This window comes from Verruconis gallopava, assembly GCF_000836295.1.
Source record: "Verruconis gallopava strain CBS 43764 unplaced genomic scaffold supercont1.37, whole genome shotgun sequence".
Taxonomy (NCBI): domain Eukaryota; kingdom Fungi; phylum Ascomycota; class Dothideomycetes; order Venturiales; family Sympoventuriaceae; genus Verruconis; species Verruconis gallopava.
In genome coordinates, this window is record NW_015622173.1 from 170,873 (window position 1) to 196,380 (window position 25,508).

General features: G+C 46.2%; 10 protein-coding genes across 11 annotated transcripts; 6 read left to right on the forward strand and 4 right to left on the reverse strand.

The window, feature by feature from the left end:
* Nucleotides 1-1,453: 1,453 nt before the first annotated feature.
* PV09_08182 (uncharacterized protein) lies at nucleotides 1,454-2,290 on the forward strand (the record flags this gene model as incomplete). Its single annotated transcript, XM_016362041.1, has 1 exon — nucleotides 1,454-2,290. One exon carries the CDS (start codon nucleotides 1,454-1,456, stop codon nucleotides 2,288-2,290), a length of 837 nt encoding a protein of 278 aa, XP_016210161.1.
* A 1,079-nt stretch (nucleotides 2,291-3,369) lies between these two features.
* On the forward strand, nucleotides 3,370-5,790 carry PV09_08183 (uncharacterized protein). Its single transcript, XM_016362042.1, has 2 exons — nucleotides 3,370-3,602; nucleotides 3,836-5,790. Exons 1-2 carry the CDS (start codon nucleotides 3,577-3,579, stop codon nucleotides 5,712-5,714), a joined length of 1,905 nt encoding a protein of 634 aa, XP_016210162.1. The 5' UTR covers nucleotides 3,370-3,576; the 3' UTR covers nucleotides 5,715-5,790.
* A 110-nt stretch (nucleotides 5,791-5,900) lies between these two features.
* PV09_08184 (uncharacterized protein) lies at nucleotides 5,901-8,142 on the reverse strand (the record flags this gene model as incomplete). The annotated part of the gene is made up of 2 exons (XM_016362043.1): nucleotides 5,901-5,911; nucleotides 6,015-8,142. The coding sequence occupies 2 exons, from the start codon at nucleotides 8,140-8,142 to the stop codon at nucleotides 5,901-5,903; spliced, it is 2,139 nt and encodes a 712-aa protein (XP_016210163.1).
* A 97-nt stretch (nucleotides 8,143-8,239) lies between these two features.
* PV09_08185 (uncharacterized protein) lies at nucleotides 8,240-9,425 on the reverse strand. The gene is made up of 2 exons (XM_016362044.1): nucleotides 9,280-9,425; nucleotides 8,240-9,227 (listed from the first exon to the last, which is right to left on the reverse strand). Exons 1-2 carry the CDS (start codon nucleotides 9,387-9,389, stop codon nucleotides 8,654-8,656), a joined length of 684 nt encoding a protein of 227 aa, XP_016210164.1. The 5' UTR covers nucleotides 9,390-9,425; the 3' UTR covers nucleotides 8,240-8,653.
* Nucleotides 9,426-9,582: 157 nt separating this feature from the next.
* PV09_08186 (uncharacterized protein) lies at nucleotides 9,583-11,128 on the forward strand. The gene is made up of 3 exons (XM_016362045.1): nucleotides 9,583-9,720; nucleotides 9,833-10,908; nucleotides 10,967-11,128. Exons 1-3 carry the CDS (start codon nucleotides 9,589-9,591, stop codon nucleotides 10,980-10,982), a joined length of 1,224 nt encoding a protein of 407 aa, XP_016210165.1. The 5' UTR covers nucleotides 9,583-9,588; the 3' UTR covers nucleotides 10,983-11,128.
* A 3,762-nt stretch (nucleotides 11,129-14,890) lies between these two features.
* PV09_08187 (uncharacterized protein) lies at nucleotides 14,891-16,971 on the reverse strand. The gene is made up of 11 exons (XM_016362046.1): nucleotides 16,506-16,971; nucleotides 16,390-16,439; nucleotides 16,254-16,339; nucleotides 16,175-16,197; nucleotides 15,984-16,125; nucleotides 15,913-15,935; nucleotides 15,804-15,841; nucleotides 15,616-15,753; nucleotides 15,313-15,565; nucleotides 15,096-15,262; nucleotides 14,891-15,043 (listed from the first exon to the last, which is right to left on the reverse strand). The coding sequence occupies exons 1-11, from the start codon at nucleotides 16,632-16,634 to the stop codon at nucleotides 15,004-15,006; spliced, it is 1,089 nt and encodes a 362-aa protein (XP_016210166.1). The 5' UTR covers nucleotides 16,635-16,971; the 3' UTR covers nucleotides 14,891-15,003.
* A 404-nt stretch (nucleotides 16,972-17,375) lies between these two features.
* On the forward strand, nucleotides 17,376-19,416 carry PV09_08188 (uncharacterized protein). Its single transcript, XM_016362047.1, has 4 exons — nucleotides 17,376-17,772; nucleotides 17,843-18,728; nucleotides 18,783-18,867; nucleotides 18,922-19,416. The coding sequence occupies exons 1-4, from the start codon at nucleotides 17,553-17,555 to the stop codon at nucleotides 19,249-19,251; spliced, it is 1,521 nt and encodes a 506-aa protein (XP_016210167.1). The 5' UTR covers nucleotides 17,376-17,552; the 3' UTR covers nucleotides 19,252-19,416.
* On the reverse strand, nucleotides 19,406-22,537 carry PV09_08189 (uncharacterized protein; the record flags this gene model as incomplete). The annotated part of the gene is made up of 1 exon (XM_016362048.1): nucleotides 19,406-22,537. The coding sequence occupies exon 1, from the start codon at nucleotides 22,499-22,501 to the stop codon at nucleotides 19,406-19,408; it is 3,096 nt and encodes a 1,031-aa protein (XP_016210168.1). The 5' UTR covers nucleotides 22,502-22,537.
* Nucleotides 22,538-22,937: 400 nt separating this feature from the next.
* On the forward strand, nucleotides 22,938-24,122 carry PV09_08190 (uncharacterized protein; the record flags this gene model as incomplete). The annotated part of the gene is made up of 3 exons (XM_016362049.1): nucleotides 22,938-23,458; nucleotides 23,542-23,641; nucleotides 23,701-24,122. The coding sequence occupies exons 1-3, from the start codon at nucleotides 23,096-23,098 to the stop codon at nucleotides 24,120-24,122; spliced, it is 885 nt and encodes a 294-aa protein (XP_016210169.1). The 5' UTR covers nucleotides 22,938-23,095.
* Nucleotides 24,123-24,342: 220 nt separating this feature from the next.
* On the forward strand, nucleotides 24,343-25,416 carry PV09_08191 (the record flags this gene model as incomplete). 2 transcript variants are annotated; one of them, XM_016362051.1, is made up of 3 exons in its annotated part: nucleotides 24,343-24,542; nucleotides 24,594-24,771; nucleotides 24,822-25,416. In XM_016362051.1, 3 exons carry the CDS (start codon nucleotides 24,395-24,397, stop codon nucleotides 25,189-25,191), a joined length of 696 nt encoding a protein of 231 aa, XP_016210171.1. In that variant the 3' UTR covers nucleotides 25,192-25,416. The 2 variants fall into 2 exon arrangements, with proteins under 2 accessions (XP_016210171.1, XP_016210170.1); XM_016362050.1 differs by having other exon boundaries at nucleotides 24,395-24,771.
* Nucleotides 25,417-25,508: the final 92 nt, after the last annotated feature.

The following is a 25,508-nucleotide window of genomic DNA, read 5'->3' on the forward strand; positions in this document are numbered from 1 at the left end:
GCGTCGCCAGCTTCGCTCCCTCCAATCAGTGCTGGAACTGATCGACGGCTTATCGGCCCCCTTCGCTCGTGTGCAGGAGTGCGGAGAATATTGCTCCCGAAACAGCGTGTCCAGGATGGATTGAAAGCTTTTGTCGGACGCCTTCGCTGTCCGCCACATCGTTGAGATATTTCGCGCGTGTGTGCCTTTGCTCGAGACTACGGCCTCGTGTTTAGAGGAGAAACTTCTGTTTTTTTCTTTTTTTTTCTTTCTTTTTTTTTTATTTTTTTTTTAAAAGGGCATTTCGCCACTGTACGTACATCATCACAGCTCGATCGACACGATCGAAACAGTGAGAGCGTGTCATCGGCCCGTAAGACTTATTCCATTGCTCGATTTCCAGCGTGCCGCATCGTACATATTGTTTGAGAACGATACAATAAACTAACCGTAGGTGTTCAATTTGCCATTGAAATGACCTGATTTACCTTGGCAAAAGCGGACTCTTCACCGTATACACCTTTTCGTTGGTAACAGTGAATTCTTACCTTCTGGGACCTTCTTGCTCGTTATGGTTATCTACGGGCCTCTGGAGCTTCAAAAACGCACGATCTACCTCATTTAACCCATAATTGAGGCACACGGCAGTCTTTCCATCCGTTTGAAGAGTTGCCTTCTTCTGGTAGACGCATTGCATCATGATGTCAAGGTCTTGGAGTTAGCTGCAATGAATCCTCCCTACTTTTTTGACAATCCATTGCCATTCTACGCGCGAATCAATGGCGGTGTTTTGGAGAAGAGCTTCATATGCTTGCAAATACCAAGATAGGCAGAACCACGGCCAGACGGCTAGGAAGCAGCTATGTTGGAGATCTAGACCCTGCTTCGGGATTATCAATCCTCTGTGTGGCCATGAACGCGGGCTCAGTGCCCAGTTCTCATCCAATGAAAGCGTTTAAATAAATTTGCCTTTTCTTTGATATCTCGTCCTACGTATCGGGGAAAAGGATCGCCAAAGATATAGCTGATGGTGTATGAAGGCAAAGGCTGACTTGCAGGCACGTGCCAACATCTATTTCAGCTCTGTCCGGGCTACGTTTCAGCTCCCTTATCGCATTGCTCACAGACTGAGGAGAAATCTTTGTCTTGTGACCTTTCGCAGCCCAGGAAGGCTGTAAAATGGTGAAAGGGCGGCCAAAAGACGACCTGTAAGTGGAAGAACCCATGCAAAATGAACGGGTTCTAGAATCAGCCTCGCTGCAAGAGCAATGCGGAAACATCTCAGCTCTTCTGCAGCGTGATCTTGGCCAAGGTATGAGCTGAGAGATGTTTGAGATTGTTAAATGGTATATCTACAACATTATTATGCTATTTGTGAACATGGCATCGCTTCAGCAATCAGTCCTACCCTTCCATTTGAATACCATATTGCAGAAGCGAAGCCTTTCAATTCTAGAATAAGCAATCAAGCGAAATGTCTACAGTCAAAGAAGATGTCGTTCTCCGAAGATGGTGTCACACAGACGAGAGCAAGGTGTATGAGGATGTGGATCCTAATGGTCCTCCCATGATGGCGGCAGAAAAGAACTTGGCATGGCAAGTTGGCACAGTAATTAACGTTCGCTTTCTTGACGGTGATGCACCCATCAACGCACTAATCGCGAAAGTCGCCAAAGAATGGGAGAAGTACGCCAATATCACCTTCAATTTTGTGGACGACAAAGTACCGGTCAAGTCCTCGGACATACGCATTAAGAAGACGAAGGACGACGGCCATTGGTCCATGCTTGGGACAAATCGTTCGTGGACCGACAACAATGGCAAAGTGCATACTCTGGGACTTGATGAGGCCACTATGAACCTTGATCCGATTGATGTGAATCCGCAGAAGATGGGTAAGGGCCAGTACGGGTATGGCACCGTCCTTCATGAGTTTGGACACGCGATTGGGCTGGTGCATGAGCATCTAAGGCCTGATCGACCGATAAAGTTCAAGAGCAACGACGACTTGTACAGGTTTTACAAGTCGGATCAGGGCTGGAGCGAAGACGACGTCAACTTTAACGTCATCAACGTCGCCAAGGGCGTGGTGGGAACGCTCAAGTTCGACTTCAACTCTATCATGATGTATTCTTTCCCCGAGCAGGTCCTGGCAAGCAACGACCCAAAGTTGAAGGAGGTCGTTGGGAAGGCCGTGTTGCCGTATCCAGTGAATAACGACCTTTCTGCAGACGACAAGAGTTGGATCCAACTTCTTTACCCGAAGAAAGGTGATCGTGGCTCACTTCAAGAGGTCAAACCTAGACTCTGAAGGCTCCGTTGTTGCGATATAGAAGAGCACTTTTCACCATTCAATCAAGCAAGTGGCATAGCTCTCCGGGCTTGGTCAATAACATATCTAGTACAGTTATGAAGGAATTAGTATTGGTTTTAATGAAATCATTGAAAAATCAAAAAAAAAAATAAAGACCGGTACAAGGAGGGAGTCCATCCAGCCATGGCAGGGAAAACCATGACAGCATTTGATTCATTGCATCTTCGTTCATGATTTTAACTGTACGATCCTAAGTGCCCTCATATCGACGTAAATTTGCAAGTTGCTCGCGAAATCGGTGCAAGCTACTGTAAGAGGGACGTTCACAGTTCGTACCTGCGCAATTTCTGTTAAGTAGCTTGCTGTCAGTGTGTTGCTAGCGGACCAAGTACGGTACAGATAGGCGGCACTGATCAAGCATATCTCTTGCTCTCTCGAGAGCACGAAAAGAAACATGAGGAGTTTGAATGCCGAGCTCGATTTGCTATGAGGAGGGTCACGAGCTGACAGCGATTTCCGAGGCATTTGCAATGCTGTCCATGAATATGTCGACTCGTTAAAAACGTCTTCAGCAAATTATATCGATTATACCGGGGAAGATTCGTCGCTTCGGTGAATTCATCATCATCATCATCTTCTTTTTTTTTTTTTTTTTTTTTTTTTTTTTTTTTTTTTTTAAAAAAAAAAAAAAGGTTCGCATATCAGTTTCACTGGGCTATAGTTAGTAGAAGTCCCTAGTCAAAGGATCACCACGATTTAACTGTTCATATGTTGTTTATTATGTATGCCGTCTTAAACCTCCGTGTATACAGTCGCGTCCTTCGAAATGACAACTTGGTGCCCTTTGTATTGGGCTTGCATATGGAATTGCTATCGTTTCAAGTAAGAGAGGTGTTCGATGCTAAAGGCGGTCCGTTGAAGTTGGTCTGAAATGATGATCTGAGAGCATTCCAAGCAGTTAAAGATCATCGTTGTAAGTCCGCGGTTCCGTAGCGTTCTCGGCCCGGCGCGCTTCCGCTGCGCTTATTTCCATCTCCACGCTTCTCTTAACACCAAAGGCTGCTTTCAAAACCAAAGGCTTTTCATTTCTTTTCATGCACTGTCTTTGATACATGGGTTTAAGCACGAACCCTCGTATAGGTCTTGTCTAAAAGCGTCGACTCAGGTATTCAATTGTCAGCCCACCATTGCTTAAGCCTGAGTAAGTTGCCCCTGTGATCGGTGTCTTCATTCAATAGCGACAAAGCTCGTCAGCTCGCTTCCGTGGGCATGGACCACTAGTCATGCATTCGGAACGAGGTGAACCACAGTAAGTCGACTCCCAATGGCCACAACAACAGTTTCCTAGGATCTGATCCTTGTCATGCATGTGTATCTCAATAAGCCTGCAGTCAACAGTCCTGCGTTCTGTCTTCATTATGTTGCTCGCGTTTAAAAATTCTTTCTACTTCATGTAACAAGCGAACAGACCGAATCTCTAATTTCATATGTGGTTATGGCTTTTTTTGAACAGTCGAATGTTGCACTAATTCCGGACTACAGCTACAAACCCCTTCCAGAAGGGGAATTCATTCGGATACTAGAGCTTCTACCAGGCAAGGCAGAAGATCCCATATCCGGTAACCTGAATCTTGTGTCACTAGAAGCAGCTTGGAAGACCTACGACGCAATATCTTACGTTTGGGGTGATCAAGCCTCGCAACGAGACATTTTCATCGACAATGAGCGTCTCAGTATTACTGTTAGTCTCTGGGAAGCCCTTCATAATTTTAGGGATGAACGAAAGAAGCGTATACTTTGGGCCGACGCAATATGTATTCAACAATTGTACCCTCCAGAGAAAGCGGTGCAAGTTCAGCTTATGAGCAAAATCTACGAAGGTGCTGCCAGCGTCCGGGTCTGGCTAGGGCTTGATACGCTTGGAGTCGCTCAAGAAACTGTGGACTTCATTCTAGAGAACGTGTCGATTTCGAGAGACTTGATTATGCGCTATGGTTCCATCACGGCTGTTAGAACTCTGCCAGATGATGATAACCCAATCAGTAAGGATCGTGACAAGTGGTTGCTGTATGAGCAGTTTCTGCAATTGCCATGGTTTAACCGCGTATGGGTGATTCAGGAAGTAGGTGTGGCCCGAGAGGCGATAATGCACTGGGGAGATGCGGAGATTCCTTTCGCTGCTGTTATCAATCTAAATGAGTTCATGCTACTAGGCCAGCATTTGTTTCGCTTTCACCCCATGTCCTGGATACTGCACGATGCATTCGTTGGTATATTCAACTACTACGAAAATCAAGATTCATGGCGTGAGCAGTTGTTCCCCGGAGTTTGCGACCATTGGAAGCGAGTGTCTGCTCGTCCAACACTCAGTGGACTATTCATACAAGGTTCGCGGCGCGGAGTTACCGACAATCGTGATCTCATTTATGCTTTCTTGGGACATCCAGTTGCGAACCAAGACGGGGCGCCATTTGTGAAAGTAGATTACGTGAAGGATGTCAACGAAGTATACTTTGACGCTATGGTTCGACTGCTTGGATTGGAGCCAAATCCAGGCTTGCCTTTGGCTGTCGCTGCAGGAATGGGAAAGAAGAAGCCGAGAGACTTAAACGAGAACTTACCAACGTGGGTTATACGCTGGGAATTGGGCCTCCAGGTCAATTGGATGTGTGCTCCTGGACATTGGCATTATGCTGGAGGTATTGAAGAACGTGTGCCAAAGGTAGACGTGGACATGGAAAAGAAGACTCTGACGCTGGTCGGCGCCGTATTCGACAAAGTGACCTGGGTGAGTGAGATGATTCTTCCCAAAGACGTCGCAATAGATATGCTGGTTGAAAATCACGATCGTATTCCGGCTTTAGAATGGCTTTGGAAAGATTTTGAAAAAATTCAGAGCCGATACCCCGAAGGTTTGCATCGACGCGATGTGATGACGGTCACATTGATCGCTGGACGCTGGCCAAACGATCAAGAGAGAAAAGCGGATGATGCTGAAAATCTGGAAAAACATCGTGCTTTCGTGGACGGCTATCTAAAATACATTGCTTTCGCTCGGAAGCGCGGCACACAAACATCTCAGTCAAACGTAGCTGCGTCAGAGGAGATGACCGAGCTCCTTTCATATGCCCGCGATTATGAGGTTTTGTTCAGTCTTGTTGCTAGCAATAGACGGATGTTCGTCACCGAGAAAGGGTTTTTGGGCATTGGACCCCCGTTGTTAGTCGAGGGTGATCTAGTTACGGTATTCCAGGGCGTCAAGACACCCTTCTGTCTGCGAGATGCCATAAGTACAGAAAGAAGCAGCTACAAGCTTGTTGGACCGGCTTACGTGCACGGCGTCATGAGGGGGGAGGTTCTGGATGACAATGACCCCCTAGACCTGGGTTCAGTGCGACAACGCGATATTGTACTCGTTTAAAGGGCAGTGCATAACCCTTATCGAAGAGGGATCGACTTTACAGAATCTTGAAAAACTGGGTATTGCAAAATTCATGTCACGCTAGAACCACTCTCTTCATGTTGCTCTTTCTACACTAGGTTTTTTTTTTTTTTTTTTTTTTTTTTTTTTTTTGAAATTCTCAATCACTATCAAACCCACTCTTTCTCAACCGCCAACTGCATATATAGTTTTCAGAAGCGTCATGTTCATGAAATCGACAGCCACCACTCCGCCAACTATATTTCCCCCCTTTTTGTCGTCTTTTATCCCACATCTTACCATTTTCCTTTCTCTCAGTCTTGTAATCAGCGAAGGCGGCCTCCCCGACCTTTCGTATTGCAATCTGGTCGTTTCTTCGCCATGCTGTTGGCAACTTTTCTTCGCACATCATCGCGAGGAACAATCTTCTCAGTCCGGATCCATGATTCGTCATGTCGTACACTGTCTTGACATGTGTCAAATCTGGTGGGTAGATGGAATTGGTCAGTCGGACAATGTTGTCTGTGCATGCATCTTGAAAGGTAGAGTCGATGAGCATTTTGCCAAGTCGCCAGGCTTCCAGCAGCATAATAATTCCTGGCTCACGATTGTGATGATATTTTTCGTCTCTATCTGGTATTTGGAGATCATGGAAGTGAATCCACCGTAACCACAGCCTGAATATTATGGGGTTAATATCGGGAAGCCTTACGGGCTTTCTTTGGGAAAAAGGAACGTGCCTCGTAACGTCAATAACAGTACTGAGAAACTTTGAGTTCTGCTGGAGCATACGACTTGGAAGGTAAACACGGAGCGCTTGGCTCGAGGCAAAGTCCTTGCCGATAATGATCGGTATCTTCTCTTGTAAGAGATCATCTCTAGCTGTACAGCTTGGCTTCATCGGAGGGTATGACGTACACATCATTGATTTGGGACTTGGGGGAGTGGATAAATTGGACTGAAATGCTTGTGATTCATAATGAAGAGCATTTTTCCTTGATATGTAATTCTGGTCCGAAACTGGTAACTTAGGCACAACTATCTGGCTTAAATTCATAGAAGTTTGCTGAGGTCTCATCGCTGAGTGTTCAAGATGTGCGAGCTTTCGCGAGTTGGCGAAGTTCACCTCTGGAAAGAGGGCATTTGCAGATGCGTCTGATTGCCTTTCATCATTCTTGACGCTACGTATTCGACAATATTGTTCGCGCCTGGTTGGTTGCGGAGAAGTTGAAGCGGTAAGATCTGTTTCTCTCAGAGGGCTATATTGATCCTCTGTAAGTCTTGTGTTATTTTTTTTAACTTTAAATGCTGCCGAGGCTTGTGGAAGACCTTGGAGCGTGGCTTTTGTAGCAGGCAAGGTTGCCGAGCCAGGATTCGTGACGTTAACACCCTCGTCTCGCAAAATAGAATCTTGGATTATAAATGAGCTCGAGTATTCATGGGGACTCTCCGAGGATGAGTTGCTCCAATGGGAAATATATCGAACCGGAGATCTCGAGAATGGAGAGCGAATGTTAACACTTCTGTCACCAGTCTGTACGTTTCGCTTTCTTAGCGAACTCTTGCGCGGAAGCGGCGGCACCTCTGTTTGCAAGCATCCAATGAGTACACTGCTGGCCGCTACACCGGTTGAAGGATCAGGAATAGAATTCGCGGATTCGGGCCTCACTACAGCATCTGGAGTCATCGATGTCGCCGGATCTGTGGGAGGACGTGGGATCCATACAGGTTGAAGGTTTTTACTTGAGGCAATGTTCCATGCTCTCTCTGAATGTTCTGTTGTAGGCAACCTGGATGGCAGATCATTCGACCTGCATTGAAGGCTCTTCGGCGACTTATACGCAATCTCAGTTGATTTTGGAATTGGTTTAAGTAATCTACCGCTTAAGGGATCGAAATTATTGCATGCCTTTCGTTCGGGGTGATTAGTACCTTCTGGACATTCCATTTGATCTCTCTTGCTATTCGCCATATATTTTGATTTGGTATGCGTCAATATCAAAGCATCTGTAGCCTCCGTGGGATGGGTGCACGAGCTAAGGATACAATCGTGCCCAGCACATGGGTTTAAATTGTCTGCTAGAGTTATAGGATTCGATGAAATCGGTTCGAGAGAATTGGCATTTTCCATAATTGCCTCTGACTGGTGCATTCTTAGCGGCGTTGCTTTCGTCCCTGATTGAGCCATATTGTTTTGAGAGGCATGGGAAGCTTGAACCCTCAGAATAGGCTGTGAAATGTGTTTATTTTCAGTAGTCTTCAACCACATCCTCGATCGAATATGCTTCATCATTTTATAGGTCTTCGCGAATGCCTTTCCGCCATTTTCATGCTTACTGGTTCTTTCGCTCGACTCAGTTGATGTCTCAGCAGGTTTGAGAAGCAGCGGCCCCAAGATATTGGGTATGGCGAAAGCTGTAGCAGCCATTTTCACGAGTTGGAACTCGGGATTTTCAAGCGAATTACTTTAATGGACAGATTGCCACACATAAAACCGCAGCACACAGTATTACAATATTTATTATGTGGATACCCCGGCTGTATTAGGTGCCACAGCGCAGCGTGGAAAAACTGGTCGAAGCAAAGGATTGATCGCTAGTTATTGGGTGTGAAAGTCAAGGATTTGATAGAACTGCAACACTATGACAGAGATGCTCGAAGATTGTGGAGTATCTTCTAGTAAATAGAGACTGATCGTGTCACGAGATGGACCTTGACATGTCATCGGTTAACAACTATTCGGCCCTAACAAATACCGCCTGATGTTTGTGATAAATTCACCTTGTCGACCACTTTGCCGCGCGAGACTCACCCTTAAGTCACGGGTAATTATGGAACTGTGTCAGCGCCATTTTTGTGACCAGTTACCTGCCCGCTTTTCATCGGCTCTATTGTAACGCGTTGTTAATGAGAATGATAATCATGAGATACTTGTTCCTTTATCCGTGCCTCATCTTCCATTTTTTGACTCTTCGCTTAATGTCGCCCTCACTCTGCTGCATGACATTGAGCTCCTTATCCCAGAACATTGCTTTGTAATCATCGCCGTGCTTCTCTACCAGCCTCGCAATCCATTCTTGTTCTCTTTCGCTCTGTCCTCTTGGTTTGCTTCTTACCCCGCTAGCAGCAAATTCTTCTAGCTGCCTCGTAACCTCTGTATCTACTCCCCCCGATTTGGACAACTTGCCAATGCTCTTCCCCAGTGCGTTGTAATCTATGTCTTCCATCTCTTCAATATCGTTGAGTGGATCGTGAAGGGGGTTCTCCTTCGTATTGTCGACCACACGAACTATCGCGCCGGTTTCAGGATCACGCTCAATTTTGACCTCTTCTGCTACCGGTTTTTGCGCCTTCTCTGCTGGATTAATCGCCAATGGGTCATCAGGAGGTGCTGTGACTGAGGATTCGGCGGTAAGAGTCGCTATAGTTCGTTCTTTTCCACCAGTGGATTTATTCAACTTCGAAACAAGCCCAAGTCGACGATAATTTTGTGCAGGTGTTTCCTCTGAATTCCTTTCCTGCTATGAGAACACGCGCAAATTGTGCTTGACCAGATTTGACTTACCAGTTCGCTGCAATGATGGGATTACTTAGCAGCTGCTTCTTTGACTTGGGCTTTTGTCGCTTTTTTGGAATGCTTGAGCGATTTTTCCTCTTTTGCATTGGTCTCGCCATTGTGCCTGCTATTTCCCAAACAAAGAAAATGTCATATGTATGTTCCAGTGCCTGTGATGTTCGAGATATCGAAACTTTTTTGATCTTATCTAATCGCGGAATGATTCGATCTCCGCATTGAGGCCCCAATCTGGCACGTGCTCTCTCCCCTAAGCTGAATGACAGTTCAGACGCGCTTTGAAATTGATACATAAACATCATGATGGCGGTATCGAAGAAAGCTGCCTTGAAAGTCACTCTGCTGGCTGCACTATTACTCCAGGTTTGCGATGGACTGTCCACAAAGAAAGCAAGCCAGCTCTCAGTGCAGGAGATTGAGGAGGAAATCCAGGTTCGTATATCTTTTCCTTTCTATTTTGAGTAGCGTCTTTCCGCTCGCGTCATTTATCTCTCTGCTGAAGCATGATTGAAATGGTCCCAATCGCTCATCAATGCTGCTCTAGAACTGCCCATTGGTACAGAGTCTTAATCTCCACAAGGAAGCTGTAGCTTCCGAGACGCCATCATGGACAACCTCACTATTTAAATTCATTTTTCCAAGCTCTCACCCTGCAATCAATGCGCTCTTAGCAACGCTCTACATCTCAGGCCCGCCGAACTTCCTCCTTGCTTTATGCCCTCCAAATGTTGATCCGAACAGTCTCTCAGTGATGGTCGCGTTTGCTGTTGGTGGTCTCTTAGGTGACACGCTCTTCCATCTCTTGCCGGAAATATTCTTGGGCGAGGAAGAGGCGGGCAAAGTCAAGTTCGTTATGGTAGAACCAAATAAGAACCTTCTACTAGGTGCTGCGATTATGATTGGCTTCATGACCTTTGTTGCTATGGACAAGGGCCTGCGCATCGCCACGGGTGGTGAGGGTCATTCTCATGACCATAGTCATAATCATACCTCCCAAGAAAAAGAAAATGGCTTGAGCACAGGTATAGAAAAGACACCATCAGGGAAAGCGAAATCCCGAAAAGGCAAACAGCATGTCAATGGCAGCGCAATTACTAAGTCAGAGTCCAAGCAAGCATCGCAATCCATTAAGCTATCCGCTTATTTGAATTTAATTGCCGACTTCACACACAACATCACCGACGGCTTGGCCATGTCTTCTTCCTTCTATGCCTCGCCCACGGTTGGTGCGACCACGACTATGGCAGTCTTTTTCCACGAGATACCACATGAGGTTGGGGATTTTGCGCTTCTCATCCAAAGTGGCTTCTCCAAGCGAGCTGCCATGCTTTCACAATTTGTGACTGCTCTGGGTGCTCTTCTAGGTACTTGCATTGGCATTGCCGTCCAGGAATTTGGTGGCAATAGCGCCTCGGTCAAACGTGAAGGTCCAGGTCTTTGGGGTACAAGTCTGCAGTGGGGAGACCTTCTTTTACCATTCACTGCGGGGACTTTTTTGTATGTCGGAACTGTCGCAGTGATACCGGAAATGCTGGAAACTGGGCCGAATAAGGCGTTAGAAATGAGGAAGATGATTACGCAGTTCGCGGCGGTAGCTGCCGGTGCAGGCATTATGTTGGCGTAAGTAGTATTCTTTCTAGAGAGATCGAATTAGTCCTCATAACTAACAATTGTATAGGATCTCATGGTCATGATAAATTTCAAGAATAGACCGTTTTAATAAAATTTTGGCATTGATGACACAAACTCGTAGAAGAATTTTGCCTATAGGACATGTTCCTAATGTGGATTTTGATATCAATTCTCAAGCTCTTATCGTATTCTTTCTTCCATGCTGTCTCCGAGCTCGGCTTGAAGCGTTGAAATACGTTCCAAATGCACAATGTAAAAGAGGCAGTGATTGCAACTAAGCCTAGGCAGATGGGATAATGCCACCACAATTGAGCGGAAATCATTGAAGCTGACAAAACTTCATACTGGCAGCAATCCTGTACGTGAAAAGAAGAAGCTAAATCGTACATTTCCTCACAACTTGAATACATATCCAAGGCTTGAACTGTCGATCTTAGTGCATTAAACAAACAACGTGGAATGTTTGTTCCTAGGCTTCGCAAAGCTGATAGAGAAATAGCGTGTACACTTCGGCAGATCATATCCTCGGCCGCAGATTTCTCGATGGGGGCAAGCGTCAAAACACTTAGATTGATATTTTCTTTTTGTTTTCTTGTTTGAAGCAAGGGAAACCAGAAAACGAGAAGCTTATTTTCACGCATAGGCATAGGTCTAGAGAGTGGGGAACTTGATTAGCCCAAGGAGATCACACCTTAAGGATGAAACTTTCAAGTCTTCAAAAAGGACTATGAAGCCGTTACATATTGTCAAGCACCAAAACCTAAATCGAATTGTTCGAATAAATAAGCAGAAGTTTCCGATTATTCACCCATGTTTCCATCACTCCACGTTTTATCTGCTGGTACTGAAATTAGGGGGCTAATTTCGGAAGCTACATCAGTGCAAAGGGCAAAAACCCTAATGTAAATTTGTAGTGATAAAGCTGAGCTTGAGACTTGGGTTTCAACACTAGAATCGTATTTCAAAATTGAAAGGAGCGGAACAGAGAGTCTTTATATTAGTCATGGATGCTAAGTTAAGTTAATTCAAGCAGATAAAGTAAGCGCTAGCGAATAGCTCGATGGCTCGTCTGTAGAGTTCGAAAGAAATTTAGAAAGGATATTAAGTCAGTCATCGAGAGCCTTGATAAAAAAGCCAGTCTCGATAAGCGCTCAAGGCCATTACCACGAAACTATGTCCCTGAGAGCTACCCTCCTCACTAGCGATATTATCAGCCCACCCAGGCAAGCCGCCTTGAGGCGTTGGACTAACACGACCTGTCTCCTGGTCAATATATGCAAGAACGGCGATTCTCCACTCATTTGCCAGTGACAAGTGAGCCTTTGTGAATGCCAAAGGTGCGAGGATAGACATTCGATAGGTGGCGGCTGCCATCATTGCAGTGCTCCCAACGTCTTGGAACCTCTGCGGGTCGTCCATGATGTTATTCAGGAGATTAGGTTTACTTGCATTAGCTGCTCGGCCAGAGGCTTCCAAGATATCCATTATGCACCTAGCCAAAGACTCTTTTTCGTTTTTCCAACTTGAGGTGTTCGGCCATTTCATTATTGCTGAAAGGACGTATCAAACCAAGGACAGCCCAAGCATTCCCTGTTGCCCATGGCCGTAGATCTTCGAGAAATGGCCATTGAATGTGCCGCCAGGCTCCATACAATCTGTCATCTTGGTCTGTTATTTGTAAGACACTGTTGTATAGCATACACTGATCATATGCTTCTCTCATGATCTCAACATCGTTCTTCCTTATTGCATGATATGCGAGGAATGGTGGCACCATATAGATGAAATCAGACCAGAGAGCAGCATATTCTGAGCGATGAGTGATTGCCCCGTTTGGCCATTTTGGAGCCTGTTTAAGATGATAATATTGTCGATCGCAGGCGCTTTCATATAATCGATCATTCTCGTCGCGCAATTCGGCATAGACACCAAGTGATGCTTCATCTCTGATAGAACCTAAAATTTGATAAACGCAAGAATCGATCCACGTATTGCAAAACAACGTACCATTTCCGTCAATAAGGATATCGCCTTCCGTTAGTATGAAATCTTTAACATACGAGAGTCCCCGCACTGCAATTGCGTCGACGCAAGGCAGCTTGTTCCTTGGAAACTGGTTGAGTCCAAAGACTGACAGCTCTGGATTATACAGCTCAAGTGAACTTTCTGTTGCAGCTCCAATCTCCCAGCTTTTCGAAGCCTTCTGACATGCTCTATCCATAATCTTATGCACGAGCTCCTTAGAGACCCCGAAATCAATAGTAGCGGCAGAGGAGGGCATAAAATACTGCTTTAGAAGCATGTTCAATCATTTTCTATCAATTTGGTCACTATAAAGATGTGCAGGAACTGTGGTATCCGAAACTTGAAGCAAAGGAGGCTATGGTCTGCTGACGTACGTCTTCGCGGACAGGAGCGTGAAACCAAACGATTTTAACTTGTAGTGAAGATAATAAAAGAATGATATATATCATTCTTGCGCTCTATAGACTTAGAAGTGACCTTTAGGCAACAGCCCCAGGTAGACTCCCAGTATCACTTAGGCGCATTTCGTCAAATAGAATCGTATCACGTTGCAAGCCGAAAGCGGACATTGAATTACACAGCCTATTTGGGTTTGGACACCACAGACATTTCAATAGTAGAATTTAATCGAAATCATCTTTCTCTATCTCTATTTGGAAATGATTATCTGGCTATGTGGAATCTAAGCGGTGGTCAGGATTAGAATCTTCCTTTCTCATTCGTTAATGCAGCTATATATCCGTACTTCGAGGCCAGTGGGCTTAGTTCTAGTGGCCGAAGCATCGAGCTACGGAAACACGAGGTCCTCAGACGCTGCATTTTCGGCTGGACCGGCGAAATTGAATACAAAAGACTAAATCGCCTCGAAAAGGTGATTTGGAACGCAATTAGGCACGTTCTAGAAGAATTATGCAATCATGAGTGGGAAATGCTGCGATTATTTGATGAGTTCTCTTACGACTCACCTTCTCAGCGCGATAGCTCTTCCTTTCATAATGATCTGCGCCGCATTTGGCTCGCAACGGCAAAACTAGTCCGGTGACTAGGATGGAACCGTCCAACTCGTTGTCAAGAGTGGTGAAAGTATGACGAGCTCTGCTACATTCCTATGTGGCCACTAATTTACTCCCTGGACACGGCCAGGGGGGAGTCTTCGCGGGGGAGCAACTATCATCGGAAGATTTGGAGGAGGTCTGGAGACCTAAATGCATCTCACGTTATATGTATGATCAAGGAGGTGGGAAGGGTCGAGATCCATGGCACCAAAATGCCCCTGTTAGTGATGTCCCGTACGATGAAAGTGAAGATAACGAGATCAATCAAGCAAGGGTTTGAGAGAGAGAGGGAAAGAGAGAGAGAGGGAAAGAGAGAGAGAGGGAAAGAGAGAGAGAGGGAAAGAGAGAGAGAGGGAAAGAGAGAGAGAGGGAAAGAGAGAGAAAAGGATGATGCTTCTTCGACATCTAAGCACTTCCTTGATGATATGAACATGTCGTTCCAATCGATAAGGATAAAGGAAGGCTCATAGTGCTTGTAATACCAGAATGTTGTGTAGAAACTAGTATCCCCAATTGACAGCTCTAACTTTTCTTATGGATTTTGTGATTCGTGCTCGAAGCTCAAATCTTTCTCTTATGGCTGGCTTTTCCACTTCGAACAAGTTTATGGGTCGAGATTCGCTGTGCTCACAAAACGACAGGTCAGGAACTCTTGCCTACAGCTCATCCGTCTCATAATAGTGTTTGGAATCAATACTGTGGCCAAAAAAATTGTAGGTTCCACACATGAGTACTGCCTTCCAGAAATAAAGAAGTTGCCATTCGGCCTTTTGATAGGAGAATATTACGCATGAATTTCGGCGCTTACTGAGCGGCGAATGTATTTTGATCACTTGATATAGTCACAGAAAATAGGTTTTGCGACTTGTAACTATCCACAAAATAGATGCGTATAGACGACGAAAAATGCTGAACGAGACCAGCAGTCTTTTCAAATGGACATATTCATTGCATCATACGGGTACTAGTTGCCTCACGCTCTTTTGAGCCTTCTAAGACATCTCTATTTCTGCTCGAGGGGTCTCTGTCCGTAAACAATAAAGCTAGCAAGGCTCAGCAAGGGCACACAAGATGAAAATAAAAAAATAAACTTACTAATCATGCTGTATCTGCATCTTCGGGTTGAGCATGTCCTTCCTGACCTGCGACAGAAATACTTGCACTTCCTTCGGATCCCATTTGTGGACGTAAGTGAATACCCGCAAGGAAATAGCTTCGAGGCCATCGAGAAACTGCAGCAAATCAAAAGTCCCAACCTCTTTCTGTGAAGCCAGGTTAAGAAGCGAACCATAAATTAATGGCAAGGACATACAAGCTTTGGGTCTTTTGGCCAGGGACCTAGTGGCATAGGAAGCAAATGCGCTTTCACATTGATAAAACCTGCTTTTTTCATCCAGTCCTCAAGCTGATGTCCAGGATGGGGTTCGAGTCCCAAAGATTGAATACCGTTTGCAACGCTCTTGCCCCAGACATCGGCCGGACAGCCTTCTTTAAATTCACCGCCATTCGTATAGAATATCATGTCAAAGTCCTGCATTTCCACCCAGCCACCTGGCTTTACGAAACTTATCCTCTCAGGTTAGAGAGGAGACCATAAAGGTTGTGAATGACTCACCGGTATGCTTGTTCCAGCAGGCGTGGCCAGTTTTTAATCGAGCCGGTAAGATAGCGACCGTGAATGTAGTCGAAATTTGCTGAGTAGACCCAGTCACTTTCTATGTCATCCACTTCAAATCTCACATTTGGGGGAACGCTGTGCAGTCGATCAGTCTAAGTAAGGTGCTCGGTGCTTTAGCAACTCACGAGGTGGGCTGGACTGGGCTTATGTCGTTGCCGATAATCTGCGTCACATTTCAACTTCGATTCTCTTTCAAAAACACTTTAAGCTGGAAACATGGGAGAGTGATTGTACCTCAGCGGAAGGATATTTGTCCCCTTTGAGGAAGTTAGCCAGGTAATTTTTTTTTCGAACGGTGAATTTACCCATTTCTATTGCCCATATCCCAGTTCCGGTACCAAGGTCTAGAATGCGCTGGGGGTCTTCACCGATTGGAGCAAAGTGAAGTTTGCCATCCTGCCTTAATAACAAGCAGTGATGAAACAAATCTAATCGATCGAGTTCTTCCTGATGCTCAATTAGCGGACGATGTCGATGATATTCATGCGCTACGTGCCTCGTCGTTTGGTAAAAAGTAAGCTGTGCAAACTTGTTGTTAATACAGACGGAGATTTGCCATGAGCACCACATCACACCTGAATCTTTGGGAGCGTGATATCTTCTGCCGTTCTCGCGTATATAATTTGTTGCTGCAGACTTTAGGCTTGTCGTGTAACTCTGACTGGTCGACGTTAGCGTTAGGCTCACACACTTTGAGCCATGCACCCTCACGTGTCCTCTCCCAGTGCAGAGTCAGTGTCAGCCTCATCAACATCATGAATCTGCGTGGCCGCAAAAGTTAAATTATGAAACGATGTATGCACTGGGGCGTATCACAGAACGCTTGCCTCTTCAGCTTCAATGACATTGTCGGCGTTTGCGTTGGATTGCGCTGCCGCCTGGGCTCCGTCAGACTGGCCTGGTGCATCTCTAGGCTGAGAAGAACCGGGCACCGCCGAGTTCTCAGTTGCGCTCATATTTTGTTTCGCGGCAATCGTTGTAGGTAGACTTTCTCAGGGCGGACAGAAAATTAGGAGGGGTTCAACTAGTGCGGCCAAACTGCAACGGAGCGGAGCTGGGCCACAATCAATGGAGAAATCGGCAAGTTATCCTAGAAGCTGGATGTCCCCAATCATGGCAGAGAGATATACATGTTTCCTGGTCCCAGCACAGTGGTTTGGAGACAGGTATCCCGCTCTGTCTCCTTCTCGCACCGACGAACGTGTGATTCATGCGCCTCACAGAGTCTGATCTCTTGCAGAATTGGAACATCGTTTAAAAATCGGCAAGGGCCGCGTTGGGTTTTGAGCGCTAGGAGACGCGGCCAATGATCCCAGTGACGTGGATCAACGAGGTCGTCGAGGATGCGCTGAGATGCAACCACGGCTCCGCGGCCCGGCTTCCCCGGCGGCTCGGTCCGCGTAGACGGTTGTGTTTGAAAGCTCATTAAAATGTCCATTGGCTTGACCGTGTGTCTGAATATCAGTTGACAGGATGAAAGTCTTTTGGTAGCAGCAGAGCCTGGTCGCTGGCGACCTGTGTCTCGGTATGCGGTGTGGTGGACTTTTCGTCTACATCGACAGGCTGCCAACAAGGATAACAGCCGATACCCCACGCTGCAACGCAAGCGGCAAACGCGATAAACCGAATCAATGCCTTCTGCAGCCAACAGGTGGTCAGTGTTTAGGCACATTGCATTGTTAAATGCATTATCGGCTGCATTCCGACTGCCTCTCACCGAACTTGTATTGGTCTCGTAAGCGCCCCCATTGTGTTTGATACTGGTCATCCATCTCCGACCTGGAACTGCAATCCTTTAAGCATCAATTTTTGGGTCATAGCTGGCCACACAATTTTCACCATCGCCGCAGCCTCAATTCCTTCAATTACGAGATATGGAGTGGCTGCGCTCGCTCCCGACCGTAGCTGTCGTTCCCTTATGCGGCCTTTCTTGGGCAATTTGCACATGTGTTTACCGGCTATGGTTTCACCCATTGGCAAAATTCCCCGGCCCCAAACTCGCGGCTCTGACCACCTGGTACGAGGGCTATTATGACTGTATTGGATACAAAGGGAGATATACGTTCAAGCTTGAAGAGCTGCACAAAAAATATGGTATTCAGCCAGGCGAACATCGTCATGTTCCGCACCATCCTTTTTGCGTAACCGTGGCTGATTTTCGCAGGTCCAATTGTACGGATTGGCCCTAATGAGTTGCATGTCAAGGACCCAGACTACTATGCTCAGTTGTACAACATGAGCAACCGACTTGACAAATACGATTGGTACTATGGAATGCTAGGCAACCCAGAAGCGACATTTCCATGTATCAAGCATGAAGTTCACAAGATTCGGCGGGGAGCGCTTAATCCATTCTTCTCTCCAGCCGCAGTCCTCCGATTTCACCCCGTGGTACAGAGAGTGGCCGACCGGCTAACAGACCGTATGAAGCAGAGCATCGAAGAGGGCAAGCCTATCCCAGTATTCTTTGCTTTCCGTTGTCTTACGGTAGACATCATTTGCGAATATCTCTTTGGCAAGCAATTGCATCTGGTGGATCGAGAAGATTGGGGGAGAAGCTTTTACTCAGCTTGGCGCGGCCTATGGGAAATGTCTCCCATGATTCGTCAGTTCCCATTCCTCCTGGACATGTTTCGAATGACCCCACGATGGTTGCTTGCGCTCACGAATCCCAAGGCTTTGGAAGTTCTGGACATGGAAAAGCAGACTGATAGTTGGACAAAGGAATTGCTCGAATCGAACCCAGAAGATATCGCAAAGAAGGAGCAAAAGACAGTCCTTTGGGAGCTTGCACATAGCGATTCTGTTCCTCCGGAGGAGAAGACCTTTGAACGTTTGGCCATCGACGGAAACAACATTTTGGCGGCAGGTTTTGAGACCACCGGTACAGCTCTCAGCCACTTGATGTACGGCGTCTTAGAAAATCCGGAAATACATAAGAAGCTTTACAAGGAGCTGGAAGAGGCGATCCCAGATCCAGACCACATGCCCAATCATCGTGAACTCGAAAAGCTCCCATACTTCCATGCCGTGATCAAAGAAGGTATCCGGTAAGCCAAACAATGCACCCAAGTAAGAGATGATGAATTCTGACGTGTCCACAGCCATGGTGTTGGTGCTTACGGGCGACTTTCGAGAGTTAACAAAAAGGAGAGCATGCGCTACAAGGACTGGGTCATTCCTGCAGGCGTAAGTCGCGCAGCCCCGAAGGAACCATTGTCATTTGAATCTGACATGCAACAGTGCGCTATTGGAATGTCTCCATATTATGTGCTGTGGGATCCCGAGATTTTCAAGGATCCAAGTACGTTCAAGCCCGAGCGATGGCTCGAGCCTGACGCTCAAGAGCGTCTCGAACCTTACTACATTGCTTTTGGGAGAGGCCCACGTGCCTGCGTTGGTCTGAATCTTGCTTATGCCGAACTGTACACCGTTTTTGCCGCCGTTATTCGACGCTTCCCTACTTTAAAGCTTTACGAGACTAACCCGGAAGATGTTGTTGCAGAGCATGATTTCTTTGGGGGCATGTGGAAATTTGAGGAGGGTAACATGAGTCTTCAAGTTAAGGGTTGATAGATACTCTTTCTTACGGATGGAAGAGGACAGTTTTTCTTTCTCTCCTTAAAGTCTGACATTTGACTAGCCCTTTACGTCTTGAAACAGGAAGTGTTTTGCGGGTTATGCTGCAAACGACCGTATTCTGGCCAAATCATGATTAAGGTTTTTCTTAGTTATGAAGTCTCATGTCTGCCAGTTTTTTTTGACTTGCTGGTTCTACGTTTATCCATACGTGGTTCTCATTATATGTCTCGCTTTGTCGCATCATGGCCTCAAACGCCTGCGACGCTTGTATTACTTTGCTTTGCAATAGCTTCCGATCGACTGTGTCAATGTGCGGTAAGACAAGAAGGCCAATGATGTAGTATGATCTGCTTTGCTTTTCTGTCTCAACCTCATCACGAAATGAGCTCAGTCTGAAAGGCCACGCCTGACCATGAAGTCCTGTGATTCGACTTAGGTTGACCATCATAGAGGGGATACGACTTTCAATGCTTCCAAAAATATCGCGACGGAAGCTCATGCCGGCTTTGGGAAGATCCCACATGTCAATCGTTATGGTGATGAAGGAACGGAACTTTGTAACAAAGTCATCAAGTACTGCATCACGTGAACGAAGCATCCACGTCCAGTCCGCCGATCTAAGCTTTTCAGCGGCAAGCTTAAATTCAGCTGAGAGAGTACACGCTGAAAATTTCGAGCAGCTTGATGAAACATTAAGCCGGGCTGTTGGAGAATGAATTGCGAGAATGACGATAGGTTCCCGAACTGTTCGGCGGTAGTTGAGATGAGGGTGATTTGGATCGTAAATTGAAGCCGAGCTCCATGCAAAGTTGGCGTAGTATTCGACAAATGTGCGCACGAGTCCTGCAGCAGTTATTGATGTAACGACTGTAGGGTCCAGTCGCTTTATAACGTGATTCAGCATTAATGAAAGATGCACACCCCCGAGGTATCCAAATTTCACAGAGTACAATCCGCGTCGGCGCAGATATAGCGATAGATATCTGTGAGCCTGCTGGAAAGCTTCTTTATAGTCTATAGTGCGTAACAGGTGCATTGTGTCCCGAAAAGTGTTCAGAGGCCGCATTGCTGCTGGAGGGAGAGTGAGTGCCCACCGCTGATTTATGAAAAGTTCATCAACCAAGTCAGTGCTGCTTGACTGTTGTTCTAAAATCTGCGGAGCTTGGCAGTACTGGATATCGAACTTGATATTGTCCAGCTCGACTTCAATTACTGGGACAAGGGAATTGATGTAATGTACACCACGAAAACGTTCGGCAACATTACTTAGCCTAAGGATAGACACGTTGAAGAATGCAGATATAGGTAATGAGCCGATGATTAGAACATCAACATCCGAGTCAGCAAAATATGTTCCTAAAGCAAATGAGCCTAATGGAACAACTGCAACGTCTGATAGTCGAGCATCGCTTCTTAGGATTCTGGTGAGCTTCGAAATTGATCTTTTCCGCAGTTCATGATCTTCTTCAGAAGGCAAGAAAGGTAGAAGTTGGAGTTCTAGAATCCTATCATCTTGAATGTATGATATGTGTTGCCTCTCTCGCGCATGTGCTGTCGTTTCGTTTTCGTCTGCTTTCTTGGACGGCGCGTGTAGTACAGCGGCTATGCCAAAGTGATCGCTTCCGCACCGGCCTTCTTCGTTCGGTTGGCCAAATATACAAAAGTCCTCCACTTGAAGCGAATCCACTTTTCGAAAAAGAATGCGATCATATCGCTGCGGTCTCTGATCTGCTGGTGCATTCGACTCCGCTGCCAGTGGATTGACCTGCACATCAAATGTCGCACCGTCATCTTCGCTCAGAGGACCCTCCTTAGAATCCGAGAATACGTCAAAAGCATCGCTCCACATCTCTGGATCCACAAGAGTTCGGGTAACAATCGAGGTTGCGAGACTGATGTCGCCCTTTTTAACAGCTAGGTCGATGGTTATTGAGGAGCTGGCCAAATTGAAATCACCGGCAATTACCGGCAACCGGCCGCTGTTCTTTGCATTTTCGTTAAGGAATGCAGTCAAGGAAGAAAGTTGCCTTCTTTTTGCAGCCACCATGTCATCCTTAAGGGCAGCTGTTAGATGGATGTTTGCAATCTGAAACATAGAAGAACGCGGTCTGACGATCAGCGCAGACTTGTGACGCTCTTCAAAATGATGGAACATGAAGTCAAACGGTCTTGTTGATAGGGTGAAAAGATTAAGATGGTTTTCTAATGTTGAAGAAGAAGCATGGCTGCAGAACGGGTAACGTTGTTGAAAAAAGGGATGGCCTAATATTTTTACCATCATGTGGCTGCTAATCTCTTGAAGGCAGAGAACTTCATCAAGCTCGTTTCGGGTCGTTTTTTGAATAGCTTCTATAATCAACGGTAGTCTATCATCAAAAGAGCACCCGAAAGTATCTGCGAGCAGGTTATAGCTTAGAATAGAGAGTCTTGAGGGTCTTGACCGTTCTGACGTGTTGTCAGCTTCTGTTGTCTGATGTCGTGTCCACATGTGTTCGGACGAGTAGTGAAAGCATTCTGACCATACCGAATTCACTTTCTCTGAATTTTCGGCTGATTTTTCCTGGTTCGCAGATGAAATGTTGTCGCTTTCAAGAGATAGGTAGTCAACAACCTCCATCTCGCCAGCTGGTTTGCGCCTTAAGACAGCCAGCTCCGAAGCTTCCCATCTTACGCCAACAGTAGAACCACATTTTTCAACGAATTTTTCAAGTGATTTACTGTTGAGAGATGCTTGTCCAAGGGTCAAGTGAGGACGGTAGATTCCATCGTGGGTTCCGACATCATCGCTGAGACCGAGAGCTTTCACAAGTCGACTTCGAAGCTCCGAAATTGCAACCTCAGATTCATCGCTTGGCTGGAGAAACACTGTAGCGTTCCTGCGATGAGTAAACGTTCCGACCCGATCAAGAACCATGCTGCGATGAGGCAAGACTATCTGCTTGACGGCTTCGCGAAGAATCGGGAGGACGATTGACAGCTGCTCCGGCCTTACGCAAGGATAAAGAACATTAATATGAGGAGGCCATTTATGAAATGCACGATCATGAACGCGCCTTATGGAATCGATATTGGTCGACTCTGATGGAGGCAGAAGAAGTGCCACAGCGGTCGCCGTTGAGTCAAGAGAAATCTTGGAGCCGGACTCCATGATCTGGGTAAAGCGAGAAAAATTTCTTCTATGGGGTCCTTGATCTCTGAATCGTATTAATCCAGGCATAACATGCCTACTTATCCGCTTCATTTAGGGTGGTCTCCCTCAGCGTGGTCAACCTTTCCGGTTGGTGGCGGTGTCACTTTGGTGAAACTACCAAAATGCGCAGAATCTCTATGAGTCAAACTGAAATCCATGATTCGAGGACCTCCATGTTCAGACCAATCTTGTGCTGTCCAAGCCACCACAATCCAAGAGATACGACATTTAAGTGCTGAAAACTAGCTCCCCGCGTTCGGAGCGATCTCATCTTCGTTAGCCTCGAAACGTGACCATAAAGTTAGATTCAACAATGCGGTTTCTTTCTCACCGAATGCTCTTTTGAGTAGTTTGATATGAAAGTGGACGTTTTTTTTTGACTGGGGCCTTGCATCGACTTCCTTATTGGCGCTAATGGATACGAAATTTGCGTACTTTGGAAAGCGGCGATTGCTTTTTACTTGCAAATCCATCGTCACCGAGGTTGTGTGTGCCGGATCCCAAAGAGGAAGACCGCTCATCGCTCATGGCTGCAATATTTTGAGCATAAAATGTCATTCAGATTCGCACGTATCTCCAAGATGATCAATTGACTCGAATAAGACTTTAACTCTGAGTCATCACTCACTTCTCGTGGTTTCATCCATGGCAGCAAGAGACCCAACATTCTCAAAGTTTTCCGTTGCAGAGGGCAAAGCCTACGCAGAGAATAGGGGAATTCAGTATCCACCAGCTGTTTTTGAAGAGATCCTTCGTTATCATGACGGTGGCACTGGCTTGGCTGTTGATGTTGGATGCGGGCCTGGTAATGTAACTCGGGACCTCGCCAGGTATTTCGATAAAGTCATCGGCCTTGACAACAGCAGTGGCATGATTGAGGCGGCCCAGGCTATCCTGGCAGACGAAAAAAATGGAAATATTGCCTTTGATATATGGGCTGCCGAATCTTTAGACAAGTATGCTGGCCTTGAAGCTGATAGCGTTGATGTGATCACCTGTGCCGTGTCGGTAGGTCAAGGACACTACACAAGTCGCAATGCACGAAGAATAAGATCTATTTGATTGAAATTGATTTTGCTGACGTATTCAAGATTCATTGGTTTGATCTGCCGGCCTTTTATCGCGCTGCTGCTAAAGTTCTCAAGCCCGGAGGCTCAATTGCGGCTTGGGTCAGCGCGCCAGCCAAAGCAGGTACTTTTCTGTCCGCGGAATGATTGTGAGATGCTGGCGAGACTAATATATTGCACCAGCTTCCTCGTGCCCTCATGCTACTGAAATCAATGCGGTTTTTAGCGAGCTTAACACTGCACTAAAACCATTCAAAATGCCAGCAAACGTTCTAGCCGACGGGCAATATGAAGACTTGCCGCTCCCGTGGACAATTGAGCCACCAAACTGTGATTTCGAAAGTTCATCCTTCAAACGTGTTGTTTTCTGCGAGGAGAATGGGAATGCACTGTTGAAGTCTTATCCGCTGAAACTCGATCGGCTTGAGCAGGGCATGCTCTCGGCGAGCCCATATATCAGATGGAGGGAAGCAAACCCGGATCTTGCGGGCACAAATCAAGACATCTCAAAGCTCCACGTTCAAAAGATGCGGGATGTTCTCGGAGGGGTAGAGGTCATAGATATGGAGGTCCAGTTGGTGCTCATCATGATGAAAAAAAAGTGAGCTAAGGCATATTTCTGCGGCTGATAGCAAATAAATTTGAATTTTTTACACGATCCCTCTCTTTGTACGACGGATTTGCCCATGAAACATGAATATAAAATGATTAATGATTTCGGGCTTGAAAATTAGTAAAAATACAGACCTGCTTCTAAGGTCACGTGTCGTATTCACGTCAATGCGCGACGCGTAAATATGCGGGTTTCACCATAACGGACGAAACGTTGAAACCAAATTCGAATTTTGTCCAAGCGATACTCACGGAGAAGGACGCGATGACTGGGGAAAAGACAATTGCAGCGCTCAAAACGAACTTTCTGCGGCAGCAGATCCGGATTCTCTCGCAGCCGCTGAAACTCAGCGACAAGGCAAAACAACGCTCGGAATTTTCAGACAATGAATTGAGGGACGTGATGCTTAAAGGTGTGTATGAAGGACTGGAGTCAAAATATGTTGATGCCGACTACATTCAAGCGAATCAAATCGTACGACGACATAACAACGCTGTGTTCGACCGGGTAGCAGTCTCAAATGTTGCTACGCAGATTGAGCAGTTATTTTGGTACTCTTCGGAGCCGGATGACCATCTTGCGGGCGGCGAACTTGGGGACGATGGTGTTTTGAGAATTGGCGACGATCTCGCGGACGCAGAGTATGGCTCTGAATTATCTTGGTCAGACTGCCACTGATATTGATCTTCAGTAATATCCACAAGCTCTCGACGATGTTTGACGAAGATGAGCAGTCGACAGAGTTTGCAGAGGCCTTGGCCCTTTTGCAGGATCTCAGCGAAAAACAGCAAGCTCTTAAACGAAAACTCGAGAGATATAAACGGCTGCAAAGGCTGCTCGAGCCCTTAGAGAACCCTCAGCAAAGTGTGCAGCCAAATCTCGTGACGCGAGATGGCCCGCTAGCTGATGAGCTTGCGAGGTCGAAAACATTGGGCATTAGGGTGGCTGGCGGGCTTGCTCGAAGAAATGAGAGAGGGGAGAGGAGCAGCGCATCAGAGAACGGTGATATCGACATGGTTGACGAAGGCCAGAAGGTCGCAGCACTCCTCAAGGAGTATTGAAGATGAATACCACAGATTTTACGAACTGATTTCAAGGACTAGGTTCATTATGTACAAGTAAATCACAGATTTATGTTGTAATATAGCAGCGGGAAGGCTCGTAGCAAGACTGTGAGCCACGTGTATGGTTTTATTTCTTCACGAAGCGTGGCAAGAGATACCCACAACAAACGACGGAGCTACGACAAAGTAAACAAATGCAACGTGTAATTGAAGCAATGCCATAAAATTAGCCATATCATTGCAGCAGGTACTAGTAGTTCTCATACGTTGACCTGTGCCATCTGCTCGTGAGTATGTCTTAAGCCGGTTTACAC

What these genes read in the sequence shown, in the direction of transcription:
- PV09_08186 (XM_016362045.1), top strand. Translation starts at nt 9,589, where the DNA reads ATGATGGCGGTATCGAAGAAAGCTGCCTTGAAAGTCACTCTGCTGGCT. An exon ending in AGATTGAGGAGGAAATCCAG is followed by an intron (nt 9,721 to 9,832) that starts GTTCGTATATCT and finishes ATGCTGCTCTAG; the next exon opens with AACTGCCCATTGGTACAGAG.
- PV09_08183 (XM_016362042.1), top strand. Translation starts at nt 3,577, where the DNA reads ATGCATTCGGAACGAGGTGAACCACA. An exon ending in TCGGAACGAGGTGAACCACA is followed by an intron (nt 3,603 to 3,835) that starts GTAAGTCGACTC and finishes TCCGGACTACAG; the next exon opens with CTACAAACCCCTTCCAGAAG.
- PV09_08185 (XM_016362044.1), bottom strand. Translation starts at nt 9,389, where the DNA reads ATGGCGAGACCAATGCAAAAGAGGAAAAATCGCTCAAGCATTCCAAAA. An exon ending in CCCATCATTGCAGCGAACTG is followed by an intron (nt 9,228 to 9,279) that starts GTAAGTCAAATC and finishes ATAGCAGGAAAG; the next exon opens with GAATTCAGAGGAAACACCTG.
- PV09_08188 (XM_016362047.1), top strand. Translation starts at nt 17,553, where the DNA reads ATGGAGTGGCTGCGCTCGCTCCCGACCGTAGCTGTCGTTCCCTTATGC. An exon ending in AGAGCTGCACAAAAAATATG is followed by an intron (nt 17,773 to 17,842) that starts GTATTCAGCCAG and finishes TGATTTTCGCAG; the next exon opens with GTCCAATTGTACGGATTGGC. An exon ending in ACTGGGTCATTCCTGCAGGC is followed by an intron (nt 18,868 to 18,921) that starts GTAAGTCGCGCA and finishes GACATGCAACAG; the next exon opens with TGCGCTATTGGAATGTCTCC.
- PV09_08187 (XM_016362046.1), bottom strand. Translation starts at nt 16,634, where the DNA reads ATGAGCGCAACTGAGAACTCGGCGGTGCCCGGTTCTTCTCAGCCTAGA. An exon ending in ACAAATATCCTTCCGCTGAG is followed by an intron (nt 15,842 to 15,912) that starts GTACAATCACTC and finishes AATGTGACGCAG; the next exon opens with ATTATCGGCAACGACATAAG. An exon ending in AGCCCAGTCCAGCCCACCTC is followed by an intron (nt 15,754 to 15,803) that starts GTGAGTTGCTAA and finishes TCGACTGCACAG; the next exon opens with CGTTCCCCCAAATGTGAGAT.